The sequence below is a fragment of the Hemitrygon akajei genome, chromosome 3, assembly GCF_048418815.1.
Source record: "Hemitrygon akajei chromosome 3, sHemAka1.3, whole genome shotgun sequence".
NCBI classification, from domain to species: domain Eukaryota; kingdom Metazoa; phylum Chordata; class Chondrichthyes; order Myliobatiformes; family Dasyatidae; genus Hemitrygon; species Hemitrygon akajei.
This window is the reverse complement of record NC_133126.1, coordinates 15,985,938-16,002,702: the sequence shown is the minus strand read 5'-3', so window position 1 is coordinate 16,002,702 and position 16,765 is coordinate 15,985,938. Positions and strand designations below refer to the sequence as shown.

General features: G+C 42.2%; 1 protein-coding gene across 3 annotated transcripts in view; it reads left to right on the top strand.

Annotated features, from left to right (window-relative positions):
- The first annotated feature begins 7,045 nt into the window (after nucleotides 1-7,045).
- ylpm1 (YLP motif containing 1) overlaps nucleotides 7,046-16,765 on the top strand; it is a 171,370-nt gene continuing 161,650 nt past the window's right edge. For all 3 annotated transcript variants that reach the window (XR_012098162.1, XM_073039240.1, XM_073039239.1), the window contains exon 1: nucleotides 7,046-7,677. Coding sequence is in view for 2 of the 3 variants with exons in the window: in XM_073039240.1 (XP_072895341.1) it covers nucleotides 7,255-7,677 (423 nt within the window). In the remaining variant the exon portion in view is untranslated. The remainder of the gene's footprint in view (nucleotides 7,678-16,765) is intronic.

Here is a 16,765-nt window from a genome sequence, read left to right as displayed (position 1 = left end):
AAGTGGATACTGCGCAGCTTCTCATAGAAAAGTGCTGCCAATCAATGAGCACATATATAACAAGGACTGGCACAGGAAAGCAACCTCCATCATCAAAGACCTCCACCATTTAGTCTATGTTCTCTTCTCACTGCTGCCATTAGGAAGAAGGACTAGGAGCCTCAGGACCCACACCACTACAGGAACAGTTATTACCCTTCAGCTATCAGGCTCCTGAACCAAAGTGGATTTTGCATGGAGGTTGTTTGTCCATCTTTGTTGTATGCAGCTTTTCATTGATGCTATTACGTTTCTATGTATTTACAGAATGCCAACAAGAAAATGAACCTCAGAGTAGTAGTATATGATGACGTATGTATACTTTGATAATAAATTTACTTTGAACTTTGGTTCATATGATCAGTAGTGTTAGCACCTTCTTTGCTTAGCAGCATTGCCACTAATTGGCTCCCTGGGTGAAAACCTTGGAGTAGGTCAGTACAGTGCAGTACAGACCTACAATACTGCCGACTTTTTATACCTCCTCCAAGCTACATAACCTCCAATTTTTTTCTTCCACATGCCTATCTGAGAGTCTCCTACTTGCTCCTAATGAACCTATCTCAACTACCATCCCGTCAGGTGTTCCATGCACTTACTATTCGTTATATAAAAAAATCACCCTCTAATATTCTACCCATACTTTCAATCATCTTAAAACTGGTGGTGGCATCCGTTGGTCTCGAGAGCTTCCAGGGCGCAGGCCTGGGCAGGGTTGTATGGGAGACTGGCAGTTGCCCAAGCTGCAGGCCTTCCCCTCTCCACGCCACCGATGTTGTCCAAGGGAAGGGCACTAGGACCCATGTAGCTTGGCATCGGTGACGTCGCAGAGCAATGTGTTGTTAAGTGCCTTGCTCAAGGACACAAACACGCTGCCTCAGCTGAGGCTCGAACCAGTGACCTTCAGGTTACTAGTCTGATGCCTTGCCCACTAGGCCACACTATCTCATCTCCTATTAGTCGTTGCCAGCCTGGTGGAGGGTGGGGGAATGGGTTTGAGGAGTATGTGCATACTATCTATGCCTAATAGATAGATTATGTCCTAAGCTGCATATATTTCAAAGGCAGATGAGCCCAAGGCACAGATCAACACCTGGTATTAGGATATTGTAGACATTATGGTGAGACTTGGTTGCAGAAGGGGCAGGACTGGCAGTTCAGTACTCAGGGGTTCTGTTGTTTTAGATGTGGGAGGGATCAAAGAAGGAGGGGTGGCATTACTTGTCAGGGAGAATGTCACAGTGATGCTCCATCGGGATAGATCATAGGACTTATCTAGTGAGGTGTTATGGGTGGAACAGAGAACTACGAAAGGTTTAACCACATTAATGGGGCTATATTACAGACCACCCCAAGAGTCCAAGGGATTTAGAGGAACAAATTTGTAGAGAGACCACAGACGTGCAAGAAACATAAGGTTGTTATACTGTAGTTGGTGATTTTAACTTTCCACATATTGTTTGGGACTCCCATACTATAAAAGGACCAAATGGGATCGAATTTGTCAAATGTGTTCAAGAAGTTTTCCATAATCAGTACATTCAAATCCCAAGGTGAGAATGTGTGATATTTGATCTATTAGGGAATCAGACAGAGCAGGAGGCAGAAGTTTGTGCAGGGGAACACTTTGCATCTAGTGAGCATGGTGCCATTCGTTTCAAAGTAAATATGCAAAAAGATAGCTCTGGTCCGTGGGTTGAGATTCTAAACTGGAGAAAGGCCAATTTTGATGTTATCAAAAAGAATCTGGCAAGTGTGGATTGGGACATGCTGCTTTCTGGCAAAAGTGTACTTGAATAGTGGGAGGTCTTCAAAAGTGAAATTTTGAGAGTGCATAATTTGTATGTGCCTGTAAGAATAAAAGGTAAATATAACCAGTGTAGTGAACCTTGGTTTTCAAGAGATATTGAAGCCCTGCTTGAGAAAAAAGGAGGCACATCGCAGGGATAAGCAGGTAAGAACAAATGAAGTGCTTATGGAGTCAAAGAAATTGAAGAGAACAGTTAAAAAAAAATCAAGAGTGTTAAAAGAAGACATGAGGTTGCATGAGCAGACAAGGTGAAGGAAAATCCAAAGCGATTCTACAGATATACTGAGCAAAAGGATTACAAAGGACACAACTGGTCCTATGGAAGATCAGAATGGTAATCCATGTGTGGAGCCAAAAGAGATGGAGGAGACCTTAAATGTATCTTTTGCATCTATATTTACTCAGAAGACGGACATAGAAGTAAGGCAAAGCACCATCAACTCCATGGAACCTCTTTAGATTTCAGAGGAGGAGATGTTAGCTGTGCTGAGGCAAATTAAGGTGGATAAATCCCCAGGGCCTGACAAGGTATTTCCATAGACCCTGCGGGAGGTAAGTGCAGAAGGTGCGAGGGCCCTAGCAGAGATACTTAAATCATCCTTAGTGACAGGTGAGGTACCAGAGGACTGGAGGATAGATAATGTTGGTCTGCTGTTTAAGAAAGGCTTTAAAAATAAACCAGGAAATTATAGACTGGATATATAAGTACTTGGATAGACATGGACTGATTCAGGATAATCAGCACGGCTTTGTGCATACTTGGTCATGTCTAACCAATCTTATAGAGGCTTTGGAAGAAGTTACTTGGAAAATGGATGAAGGCAAGGCAGTTGTCTACATAGACTTTAGCAAGGCATTTGACAAGGTCCCGCATGGGAGGTTGGTCAAGAAGGTTCAGTTGCTCAGCATTCAAGCTGAGGTAGTAAATTGGATTAGATATTGGCTTTCTCTAGACCAGGGGGTAGCCAACCTTTTACATTTTTGTCAGTTTTTTCATGCACGAGTTCAGATGTGCCATGCAACTCTTGTACCCCCATTCAATTCTTGTAAAAATAGGTTATTAGACATATTTAGCATTTTTACACGATTCATTGATTTAATATAAAAACAAGATAAACATTACTTACCTTAATAAGACTTTTAACAAATATATTTTGTTTTCTTTTGATTTCTTCCTTTTTTAATCACATATTCTTTCTGTAACTCAGACCTAAGCACTAGCTACAGTTTTCCTTCTATTTCAGTCTGATATTGTGTTTTATAGTGTCAACTAAGTTCATGTCTTCAAATGTTTTCACAAACAATGCAGAATGGTTTTCCTGACGGACCCACTGTAAATAAGAACTCATTTTCCTTTGAATTCACGCTTACTATTTTACTTTCTGCTTTTCTTTTGCACTGTGAGGGGTAACTGAATGTAAAAGCAAGGCTTAGTTTTCGAAAAAGTACAAAACTGCAAATGTTCACAAAGGACGAACAAAGCACAACTCTGTAGCGCACGAGTGTCAATTGTAAACTGACTGGCAAAAATCTGCGACACACCGCTGGTGCAGACGCCTGGCGCCTCAGGATCAAACAAGTATCAAACGTGTATTGAACAGTTATGGAACGACTGCAGAACAAAAGTTCTTTCCTAGTTTGACTCACTGAATATTTTTAAAATTGAGAACAGATTAATGTGAAAGAAGATAACATTTAACAGTTAACTATGTAACAGTTTCTTCCCCCAAGCTATCAGACTCCTCAATACCCAGAGCTTGGACTGACACCTTGCCCTATTGTCCTGTTTATTATTTATTGTAATTCCTGCACTGTTTTTTGTGCACTTTACGCAGTCCTGTGTAGGTCTGTAGTCTAGTGTAGCTTTCTCTGTTGTTTTTTTTTAACGTAGTTCAGTCTAGTTTTTGTACTGTGTCATGTAACACCATGGTCCTGAAAAACGTCTCATTTTTACTATGTACTGTACCAGCAGTTATGGTCGAAATGACAATAAAAGTGACTTGACTTGACATTTGTCAAAAGATGTGCACGAAATAATAAAATCACTAAAAATAATGGCTAAGTTTTAGATTTATTCTCAGTAAAACCCATTTCTTACTGTAAGCTACTTGAATTCCTTTTTTTTTCTACAAATCGGTTTTTATAACCATATAACCATATAACAATCACAGCACGGAAACAGGCCATTCCGGCCCTCCTAGTCCGTGCCGAACTCTTAATCTCACCTAGTCCCACCTACCCGTACTCAGCCCATAACCCTCCACTCCTTTCCTGTCCATATACCTATCCAATTTTACCTTAAATGACACAACTGAACTGGCCTCTACTACTTCTACAGGAAGCTCATTCCACACAGCTATCACTCTCTGAGTAAAGAAATACCCCCTCGTGTTTCCCTTAAACTTTTGCCCCCTAACTCTCAAATCATGTCCTCTCGTTTGAATCTCCCCTACTTTCAATGGAAACAGCCTATTCACGTCAACTCTATCTATCCCTCTCAACATTTTAAATACCCCGATCAAATCCCCCCTCAACCTTCTACGCTCCAATGAATAGAGACCTAACTTGTTCAACCTTTCTCTGTAACTTAAGTGCTGAAACCCAGGTAACATCCTAGTAAATCGTCTCTGCACTCTCTCTAATTTATTGATATCTTTCCTATAATTCAGTGACCAGAACTGTACACAATATTCCAAATTTGGCCTTACCAATGCCTTGTACAATTTTAACATTACATCCCAACTTCTGTACTCAATGCTCTGATTTATAAAGGCCAGCATTCCAAGAGCCTTCTTCACCACCCTATCTACATGAGACTCCACCTTCAGGGAACTATGCACTGTTATTCCTAGATCTCTCTGTTCCACTGCATTCCTCAATGCCCTACCATTTACCCTGTATGTTCTATTTGGATTATTCCTGCCAAAATGTAGAACCTCACACTTCTCAGCATTAAACTTCATCTGCCAACGTTCAGCCCATTCTTCTAACCGGCATAAATCTCCCTGCAAGCTTTGAAAACCCACCTCATTATCCACAACACCTCCTACCTTAGTATCATCAGCATACTTACTTTTGGTTAATATTTTTGCATGAGTAAGCTTTTTTATTATTAATCGCTGGGGTGCAATGCGCCACTTCTAAACATCCAATGCACCACTTCTGATGCATGTGCCATAGGTTGGCCATCCCTGATCTAGACATTGGTAGTAAATGCAACACACACACAATACTGGAGGAACTCAGCAGGCCAGGCAGCATCTATGGAAAACAGTACAGTCAATGTTTCGGGCCGAGACCCTTCGGCAGTCCTGCTGTGGTATCAGGAAACGGTATGGCAGCATAAAAGCCAGGACCAACAGGCTCCAGGACAGCTTCTTCCACCAGGCCATCAGTCTGATGAACTCGCGCTGATTTGAGTGCATTCTATGTTACATTGACTGTTCTATTTATTATAAATTACTATGATTGCACATTGCACATTTAGACAGAGATGTAAAATTTTTACTCCTCATGTATATGAAGGATGTAAGAAATAAAGTCTATTTAATTCAGTACTCTTTTCCATAGATGCTGCCTGGCCTGCTGAGTTCCTCCAGCATTTTCTGTGTGTTGCTTGGATTTCCAGCATCCGTAGATTTCCTCTTGTTTGTGATTGGTAGCAGATGGTTGCCTCTTTGACTGTAGGCCTGCAATTAGTGGAGGGCTGCAGGGAAATGTGTGAGGTTGATCTAGATGATAATGTGGTTAACCAGATCAGCAAATTTGCAGATGACAAGATTCAGGGTGTAGTGGACTGCAAGGAAGGCTATTATAGCTTGCAACAGAATCTGGACCAACTATAAAAATGGGCTGAAAAATGGCAGATGGAATTTAATGCAGACAAATACTAGGTGTTACACTTTATTAAGACCAACCAAGGTGAATGGTGAGGTACTGAGGAGCGCAGTAAAACAAAGGGATCTGGGAATGCAGGTCCATAACTCAATTGAAAGAGGTATCACAGGTCGAGAGGGTTATAAAGAAAGCTTCTGGGACATTGGCCTTTATAAATCAAAGTATTGAGTACAGGAGATAAGATGTTATGTCGAAGTTATACAAGACATTAGTGAGGCCTAATTTGGAGTAATGTCATTGCAGTTTTGGCCTTCTACCTACAGGAAAAGTGTAAATAAGGTTGAAAGAGTGCAGAAAAAATTTAAGAGGATAATGCTGGGTCCAGAGGACCTGAGTTACAAGGAAAAATTGCATAGATTAGGACTTTATTCCTTGGAACATGGACGATTAAGGGGATTTGATAGAGGTACTGTATTCAAAATTATGAGGGGTATAGATAGGGTGCATGCCAGCAGGCTTTTTCCACCAAGGTTGGGTGGGAAGACAACCAGAGGTCATGGGTAAAGGGTGAAAGGTTAAAGATGAACGTGAGGGGAATCTTCTTCACTCAGAGCATCTTGAGACTGGTGGAATGAGCTGCCAGCACAGGTGGTGCATCCGTGCTCAATTTCAACATTGAAGAGAAGTCTGGATAGGTACCCGGGTAGTAGGGGTATGGAGGGCTATGGTCTTGGTGCAGGTCAATGGGAGTAGGCAGTTTGAAAGGTTTGGCATGGTTTCGATGGGCCAAAAGGCCTGTTTCTATGTTGTACTTTTCTATGACTCTATGCCTTTTATGCGCCTCTATTAAGTCTCCTCTCATCCTCCTTAACTCCGAGGACAAAAGCCCTATCTTCATTAGACAAGCTCTCTATTCCAGACAGCACCGTCTCCAAAACTTCCATATCCTTCTTATAATGAGGTGACGAGAACCGAACTCAATACTCCAAAGTATGGTCTAACCATTTTTTATAGAGCTGCAACATCCCCCAATAACGAATCCCAACACACTATATGCCTTCTTGGCAACCCTATCAACTTGAGCGGTAACTTTTGAGGGATCAAAAAATCTTGAGGAACATTTCTCTGTTCCTCCACACTGCCAAGAATCCTGCCGTTAGCCTAGTAATCTGCTATCAAATTCCACCTTCCGGAGTAAATCACTTCACATTTTTCCGGATAGAACTCCATGTGCCACCCAACCTCCGTGTCAGCTGAAGCTGAGCCAAGCAGGATGGCAACGTGCTTTGGCGACGTCAGGTCCGACGTTGGGCGTTCGACGTCGAGCGTGTTACGAAACCGCGTACGTGACGCGATGACGCCAGGCCGTCGGCTTTTTTCATTTTGTTTGTGATGGCGCTCGTCAGGGAAGAATGAAGGAGAGTCTGAAATAGTGACTGCCTGTCGTCGAATATTTCGACTCCAGTTCGACAGCGCAATCTGTCAGAATTGTGATAACATCCGGCACGTTTTGCACCCATCGAGTTATTTTCGTTGGTTGAACGCGTTTGGCTAAAGGTTTACACTCGATGTATCCGTCATGGGGTCGGTATGGTGGGGGAGGGGCGCACCTTCCATACTATGGCGGGGCTGCTCAGCCGCCGCTCCTTCCTGCGCCGCGTGTACCGGCCCCGGGGCTCGTTGTTGGTCCCACCACCGTACCCCCGCCGGTCCCTAGTACCGGTTTAACGTCTAACTTCCAGACACTAAGGGAGCAGCATCTCCAGCAGATGCAGCAGTTGCAGCAAATGCACCAGCAGCAGTTGCAGTCAGTCCTGCAGTATCCTGCCCATCAGCACCAACCACCACCGTCAATACCACCGCCACCTTTACCACCTCATCTGCAACAACCTCCACCGAACATTTGGGACACCAGCAATGCCCCGAACCAACTCACCCAGACTAGCCAATCCACTCAACAACATCCAGATTACTCCGCCGTGGCTTTACAGGTGAGATAAAAAGACAGAATAAACACAACTCTTACATCTGTATTTTTTAAAAAAAGGTGATGTACGTTGTATGTCAAAACAAAAACAGGTCATCTTGATGCTAAAATAATGTAAGAACATATATGAAAAGTCACATCATAATCGCTCTGATCTTAAATATTGTTCGGGATTGCATGAACAGAACCATGTTTTCCCGTTTGAACCATTAAAAATGTCACTGTAGTAGCATTAAACAGTGGTCAGTCAGTAAAGGTGATTGTATGTTGCCAATTTCTTTCTAGTCAGCCAGTTTGCAAGTTTTGCATTAGATCATGGCTACCTACTGATGAGATTGGATTGCACGCAACCCTCAGTGGTTGTGATGACAGCAAATCTAATCTCCAACTTGATGGCATGAACACTGATTACTCCAATAGCTGGTAATATCTCCCCCTCCCCTTCCCTCTTCATTTCCCTCTCTGGCCTCTTACCTTTTCTCCCCATCTGCCTATCACCTCCCCCTGCGCCCCGCTCCTGTTTATTTAATTAGAGAAACAGCGCTGGATAAGCCCTTCCTTCAAGCCGCAACCCCCCACAACCCAGATTTAACCCTAACCTAATTTACAGTAACCATTTAACCTACCCAGTATCTCTGGACTGTGGGAGGAAACCAGATGGCCCAGGGGAAATCATCTGGTTTCACCTAGCACCTTCTAGCTTGTACTCCTCCTCCTCCCCTCATTTTTTTATTCTGGCATCTTCCCTTTAGCTTTCCAGTCCTGCTGAAGGGTCTCAGCCTGAAATGTCAATTGTTCATTTATTTCCATAGATGCTGTCTGACCTGCTGAGTTCCTTCAACATTTTGTGTGTGTTGGTTTGGATTTACAGCATCTACAGAATCTCTTGTGTTTAAAGTTAAACTAATGTACAAGTTATACTTACTAGTGTTCCAGTTCCAGTGAATTTCCTGATAGTGATAATGTTGCAGTTCGGGTTAAGCCTTTTTATTTGAAGTGATATAGAAGTAACGTGATAATTTCGTAGCGAATCAGTTTTGTTACTGCACAGTGGTGGCCTGTTGAGATTGGAAACTCCTCTGCAAAATGTTTCTAGGTTACTTTTCATTTGATTAATACATAAGCTTTTCTTTAGTCAGCAGGCTTTGATTTGGGAAGAAGTGAACTGTTACACTACTTCAAAAATAATAGATTTTTTTTCTGCATGCCAAATTCCATTTACAGTACTGTGCAAAAGTCTTAACCACCCAAGATCCTTCATATGGTTTCAGATGGTATAGTCTCCACAGAGTCCTGATCTAAACTAAATTGAGACCCTGTGAATACCTGGAGAGGCAAAAGCAAGCGAGACAACCTAAGGTTGCAGAAGAACTGTGGCAAGTTCTCCAAGAAGCTTGGATAACCTACCAGCTAAGTTTCTTAAAACTGCACAACAGTGTACCTAAAAAAAAAATGATGCGGTTTTAAAAGCAAAGGGTGGTCACACGAAATATTGATTAGAATTAGTGTTTCTTTAACTTTACTGTTTATAATAATTCTTTTGATATTTAGAAATGTTTCATTTCATTATTTTTGAAAGCATCATCCCTTTACAGATTTTTTTTTACTTGTGCTTAAGACTTCTGCACAATATTGCATTTTAAATAAGTACTATTCCAACAAAGTAAGAAATTGGGTAGAGTTATATCTTGGCAGTATTACATTATATCTACTATATGGTGAGCTTTTGCTGGGCAAGAAAAATTGAGATAGGCCCTTTAAGTGGTTCAAAGATTGCATGAAAGCTAAAGTTACACACGCTGGGATGCATGAAAGCTAAAGTTACACACGGTGGGATGGTACCAAAATGGCAAGGACAGAGTGTGCAGAACCAGAGTGGCCAGTGAGCTTAGGCTAGAACTGCTCACAACATCCTGGAGGGGAGATGCCAAGCAGTACTAATCGCTGCCCAACAAAGAAGGAAAGCAATAGCAGCTGTTCCACTTCCAGATCTGCCAGTTTTGCATGTCCTTCTTGTGGACGTCTGTTGCTCACAATTTGGACTCAGCAGCCACCTACAAACACACAACAGAACTGCACAAATCTAACTGTCATCAGATATGACAATCAGTCATTATTTTTATATCGTTATTTCCCAAAGAAACACTGGATTTTTTGCTATAGCTGTACACAAAGGCAGAAAGGTACACTTTAAGAGTAAATCAACACACACAAAATGCTGGTGGAATACAGCAAGTCTCCGCCCGAAACATCGACAGTGCTCCCTACAGATGCTGCCTGACCTGCTGTGTTCCACCAGCATTTTGTGTGTGTTGTTTGAATTTCCAGCATCTACAGATTTCCTCGTGTTTGCACTTTAAGAGTAAGTTATTTGGTCCCTCCAATTTGCTTTGCCATTTAGTAAGATCGTGACTGATCAGTTTGTGGCCTTCATTTGGCATTACTACTGGGGAAGCTGAATGGCCTAAAGATGGGATAAATCATCTAGACCAGATAGACTACATCCCAGAGTTTTTGAAGGAGATAGCAAAGAGATTTAAGAAGCATTAATGGTGATCTTTCAGGAATTAGAGTTAGAGTGGGCCCCAGAGGACTGGAAAATTGCAAGAAGGGAGGGAGACAAAAGACAGGAAACTATAGGCTGGCTGATAAGATTTTAGAGTCCATTATTAAAGAAACAATTTCTGAGTAATTGGAAATACATGATAAAATAGCACATTCAGCAAGAGAAAATCTGCAGATGCTGGAAATCAAAATAATATACACAAAATGTTGGAGGAACTCAGCAGGCCAGGCAGCATCGAAATTTCTGGCTGAGGCCCTTCTTCAGGACTGGAAAAAGAGATGAGAAGTCAGTAAGAAGGTGGGGGAGAGGAGCAAGTAATACAAGGTGGTATATGATAGATGAAACTGAGAGAGGGGGAGAGCTGAAGTAAAGAGCTGAGAAGTTCACACACTCATCTTATCTCCTTACCTGCCCATCACTTCACACTGGTGCTCCTCCCCCTCCCTTTTCTTCCATGGTCTTCTGTCCTCTCCAGCTCATTATCTCTTTGACCAATTGACTTCCCAGTTCTTTACTACTCCTCCCTCTCCCGGTTTCACCTATCAGCTACTACCTTGTTCTTCCTACTCCCCTATATGTCTTACTTCCCTCTTTCCCCACCTTCTTACCTTGACTTCTCATCTGTTTTCAGTCTGGAAGGATCTTGGCCTGAAATATCAACTGTTTACACTTTTCCATAGATGCTGTCTGAGTTCCTCTAGCAATTTGTGTGTTTAACAAATTCAGCAAGGTTTTGTTAAGGAGAGATCTAGCCTGACAAATCTGTTAGGAGACAACAAAGCACGTTAAACAAATGAAAGTCAGTGGGTGTGATTTATTTGGATTTTCAGAAGGAATTTGACAAAATGTTGCACAAGAGGCTGATTGAGACTTTGTAAACACTGGTGAGGCCTCACTTGGAGTATTAGAAGAAGTTTTGGGTCCCTTATCTTAAAAAGGATCATTTGAAACTGGAGAGGGTTCAAAGGAGGTTCACAAAAATTATTCCAGGGTTAAATGGCTTGTCATAATTGAGAGCGTTTGATGGCCCTGGGCCTGTATTCACTGGAATTCAGAAGAATGAGGGGTGACTTAATTGAAACCTATCAAATGGTGAAAGGCCTTGACGGAGTCGATGTGGAGAGGATGTTTCCTGAGGACCAGAGAACACAGCCTCAGAATAGCGGGGCATCCTTTTAGAATGGAGATAAGGAATTTCCAACAAGTTTAGCCAGAAAGTGGTGAATCTGTGGTATTCGTTGCCTCAGGCAGTTGTGGAGGCCAAGTATTTATGTCTGTTTAAGGCAAAGGTTGATAGATTCTTGATTGATCAGGGCATGAAGGGATACGGGGTGGGGGGGGGGGAGGAAATCAGAGCTGAAAGGAAAAATGGATCAGCCATGATGAAATGACAGAGCAGACTTGATAGGTCAAATGGCCTAATCCTGCTCCTATGTACTCTCTCCGGTCCTGTTCACCCTGTACACATCAGACTTCCAATATAACTCGGAGTCCTGCCATGTGCAGAAGTTCGCTGATGACACGGCCATAGTGGGGTGTGTCAGGAATGGACAGGAGGAGGAGTATAGGAAACTGATACAGGACTTTGTGATATGGTGCAACTCAAACTACCTGCGTCTCAATATCACCAAGACCAAGGAGATGGTGGTGGACTTTAGGAGATCTAGGCCTCATATGGAGCCAGTGATCATTAATGGAGAATGTGTGGAGCAGGTTAAGACCTACAAGTATCTGGGAGTACAGTTAGACGAGAAGCTAGACTGGACTGCCAACACAGATGCCTTGTGCAGGAAGGCACAGAGTCGACTGTACTTCCTTAGAAGGTTGGCGTCATTCAATGTCTGTAGTGAGATGCTGAAGATGTTCTATAGGTCAGTTGTGGAGAGCGCCCTCTTCTTTGTGGTGGCGTGTTGGGGAGGAAGCATTAAGAAGAGGGATGCCTCACGTCTTAATAAGCTGGTAAGGAAGGCGGGCTCTGTCGTGGGCAAAGTACTGGAGAGTTTAACATCGGTAGCTGAGCGAAGGGCGCTGAGTAGGCTACGTTCAATTATGGATAACTCTGAACATCCTCTACATAGCACCATCCAGAGACAGAGAAGCAGTTTCAGCGACAGGTTACTATCGATGCAATGCTCCTCAGACAGGATGAAGAGGTCAATACTCCCCAATGCCATTAGGCTTTACAATTCTACTGCCAGGACTTAAGAACTTTTTAAAAGCTATTATTAATGCTTTTTGAGATAGTGATTTAGATGCATATCATATTTTTTACTGAGTTAAGTATTGTATGTAATTAGTTTTGCTACAACAAGTGTATGGGACATTGGAAAAAAGTTGAATTTCCCCATGGGGATGAATAAAGTATCTATCTATCTATCTTATGGTCTAAACAAGTTAAGAGCCCATGGTGTAGAGGTGAAGCACTAATGTGGATACAAGTTTGACTGACAGAAGTCATTGGAGAGAAAGGGGGTGTTTACTGGGTGGCTGCAGGTGACCAGTAGAGTTCTTCAGGAGGTGATGTTGGGATCTCAGTTTTTCATTATATACATTAATCTGGATGAAGGAACAGACAGACGGACAGAACTGATGATATTTGGCCAAGTTTGAAGATAATACCAAGACAGATGCATAACAGTTGGTATTGTAGAGATAGGGCATTTATATAAGGACTTTGACAGATTGGGAGAGGGTAAAGAAGTGGCAGATGGAACACAGCATAGTGAAGTGTAGGGTTGCAGGCTCTGGAGTGAGTCCAAGGAGGTTTATAAGAATGATCTCAGGATCCCAGGAATGAAAGGCTAGATGTTCTTCGTTAAACATTCTTTAAGCTTGTCAGTGCCCCTGACTAAAGAATTCTTGATCGCTTTTGCTTGGCTAGACTTTGCTGTACCACAGTCATGATGTCACTGATCAGGTTGCTGGTGTCATTTTTTCCTCAGAGACTACCTTCTCCAACAGTATATTTGTTTGAGAAGGAAACAGCTACTGGGAACTTTTACGTTACCTGCCTGCTCCTCCTAGCAGTTATTCATTCATGCGGCTCAAATTTTGATGTGACTAGCCGCCACATCATGATACGTGCCAACTTGAGAGGAGCTACAGCTGTACGCATTTTCTGTAGATATAATCATCAGGGACATTTTAATATTCATTCACCTTGTATATCTGAGAACCCAAGCATACCACTCCACTGACTGGCATTACTGCACCTTCAATAACTAATGGTCTAAAGAAAGTGGGGGGGGGGGGGAATTTTACCTTACCTTAACTCAGGAATGACTTTGTACTGTGGCAGAGCCTGCCTCCCTTTTATTCACTGCTGATTTTTTTTTCAGTTTCTCACCTGAAGCCCACATGTTAAATGGTCACTGCTCCTCCTCCTTGATGCTAGGCCTCACAGTATGAAAACAAGTGATTCCTCACCTGAAGCACACTTTTAAGCATAGTTCATCCTCCTTTGCTGCCAGTCTACACAGTTCAAAAGTAAAAACCAGATGAAGGGTCTTGGCCCAAAACATCAACTGTACTCTTCCATAGATGCTGCCTGGCCTGCTAAGTTCCTCCAGCATTTTGTGTGTGTTGCTTAGATTTCCATCATTTGCAGATTTTCTCTTGTTTGTAAAAACCAGATGAGTTAGGGTCAAAATAATCGTATGTATGAGTCTGTGGGCATGTAATAGATATTCGTCACTTACTTGAGGAAAGGGAGGGAGAGCAAAAAGCAGGTGCTACATTCAGTTTAGCCTAAAATCAGTAGTGAGGGAACGCTAGAATCTTTTGTAAAGGATGTGATCACACTGCGCGGCATGCTGGTTGGTGTAATGCTATTACAGTGGTAGCAACCTGGGTTCAAATCTGTCATTGTAAGAAGTCTGTACATTTTCCCTGTGACCTTGTGGGTTTTCTCACGTGTTCCAAAGACATAAGAGTTAGTGGTTTAATTGGTCACATGGGTGTGATTGAGCAGTGTGGGCTCAATGGGGTGGAAGGGCCTGTTACTGTGGTGGCATGCAGCATGGTGCAGCACTTGGACTCTCTGTGACACATACAGCAATATTATAGTTCAGAGTTTCAGGGAGGTGCTCACACTATAGTTTGAGCCAGTCAAATGGATGACCACCATGAGGAGCAGGCAGGTGCTACAAAATAGATAAATAAAAAGAACATTCTTAAAATGTTAACTGGGTATTAAATATAGACAATATTAAAACATAGACAAAGTCAGTATGGACTTATGAAAAGGAAAATATATTTGACAAATTTACCAGAGTTGATTTGGCAATGTAGTTGATAGAATATATAAAACAAAAACAACAGATCTTTTTAATTTAGAAATACAACACAGTAATACCCTTCCAACCCACAAGCCAATGAGACCAATTAACCTATACCTCTTTGGAATGTGGGAGGAAACCCCTACACAGACACGGAGAGGACATACAAACTCTTTACAGGTAGCAGTGTTATTGAACCCTGGCTACTGGTGCTTTAATAGTATTCCGCTACCATGCCATTGATTAATGCATTTAGATTTGGCCATGCTCTTTTCTCACTGTTGCTATCAAGTAGAAGGTAGAGGTGCCTCAGGACTCGCACACCAAGTTCAAGAATAGTTAATACCCCTTAACTATCAGGCTCTTGAACAAAAGAGCTCAACTAAGGATTCTTTTGTCTTTTTATTTCATGCTTGTTTATTAACTGTTTATATCCAGATTTGCAGTTTGTTGTCCATTGATCATGTTTGCTATTCTATAGATTTGACATGTATGTACTCTAATAATAAATTTAACTTTGAACTTTGTCCTGCAAAATTAAACCACGTACAACTAATAGTAATATACTAACATAGATTGAAAATTGTTGGACAGATAGGTAGGAGTTTTTTTGTTATTTTAGGTAATTATTAATAATTTACTATACAGCGTGGCCTCCTGACATTCATAATCTCTATCAATGATTAGATGAGATAACCTCATGTAATATTTCTTTCTGGGTGGGAATATGAGGTGTGAGGAGGATCTCACAGTGACCCAGACAAGTTGAATGAGAGGTTAAGTATCAGAATCAGGTTTATTATCACTGAAATTTATTGTTTCATGGCAGCAGTACAGTGCAATACATAAAAAGCACTACAAATACAAAAAGAATGTATTAAAGATAATTAGTGTAAAAAGGGAGGCAGTGTTCATGGGCTGTTCAGAAAACTGATGAGGGAGCTATAGAAGTTGTTTCTAAAATGTTGAGTGTGCGTTTTCAGGCTCCTGTACCACCTCTCTGGTGGTAGTAATGAAAAGAGGACATGTCCTTGATGACAAGGGTCCTTAAGACCATAAGACAAGGAGCAGAAGTCGGCCATTCAGCCCATTGAGTCTGCTCCGCCATTTTATCATGAGCTGATCCATTCTCCCATTTAGTCCCATTACCCCGCCTTCTCACCATAACCTTTGATGCCCTGGCTACTCAGATACCTATCGATCTCTGCCTTAAATACAGCCAATGACTTGGCTTACACTGCCGCCTGTGGCAACAAATTCCACAGATTCACCACCTTCTGGCTAAAAATATTTCTTCACATCTCTGTTTTGAATGGGCGGCGCCCTTCAATCCTTGCGTCATGCCCTCTCGTACTAGACTCCCCATCATGGGAAACAAATTTGCCACATCCACTCTGTCCATGCCTTTTAACATTCGAAATGTTTCTATGAGGTCCCCCCTCATTCTTCTAATCTCCAAGGAGTACAGTCCAAGAGCGGTCAAATTTTCTTCATATGTTAACCCTCTCATTCCCGGAATCATTCTAGTGACTCTTCACTGAACCCTCTCCAACGTCAGCACATCCTTTCTTAAATAAGGATCCCAAAATGGTACACAGTTTTAATGATGAATGCCGCCTTTTCTGATGCACTGCCTTTTGTGGAGGCTAGTTTACAACCAACTGCAGCTTTTTCAATCTTCTGCATTGGTGTCTTGATCTCTGTACAAGACAGTGAAGCAACCATTCAGAATACTGTGAAATCCTCCAAATGTCCTGGAAGAGTAAGCAGATCAACAGTAAAAACCAAATGAAGGGTCTCGGCCTGAAACATCAACTGTACTCTTCCATAGATGCTGGGCCATCCCAGGCCAGTATCCTCAGCACTGAAATTCTAATTATGAGAAAGTCTGCAGATGCTGACAATCCAAAGTGACACACACACACACACACACACACCCTGGAGGAACTCTGTAGGCCAGGCAGCATCTACGAAAAAACTTAAATAGTTGTCAGTTCAGGGTGAGACCCTTCTTCAGGACTGGAAAGGAAGGGGAGAAGTCCAATTATATTCATTCAACTACCTTGGGCAGGCAACATAGTTCACATGTCTGACACCAGGCTCTCAAAGCAGACACTTTTCCAGGAAGATACTCAAGGATCTGCTCAAAGCCTCCTTGAAGGAATGCATTGTCTCTGCTGCCTGCTTGAAATATCCAATGCATGACTTAAAGTGGAGAAGGAGCATTGGGATACTTTTGAGGACTTTGC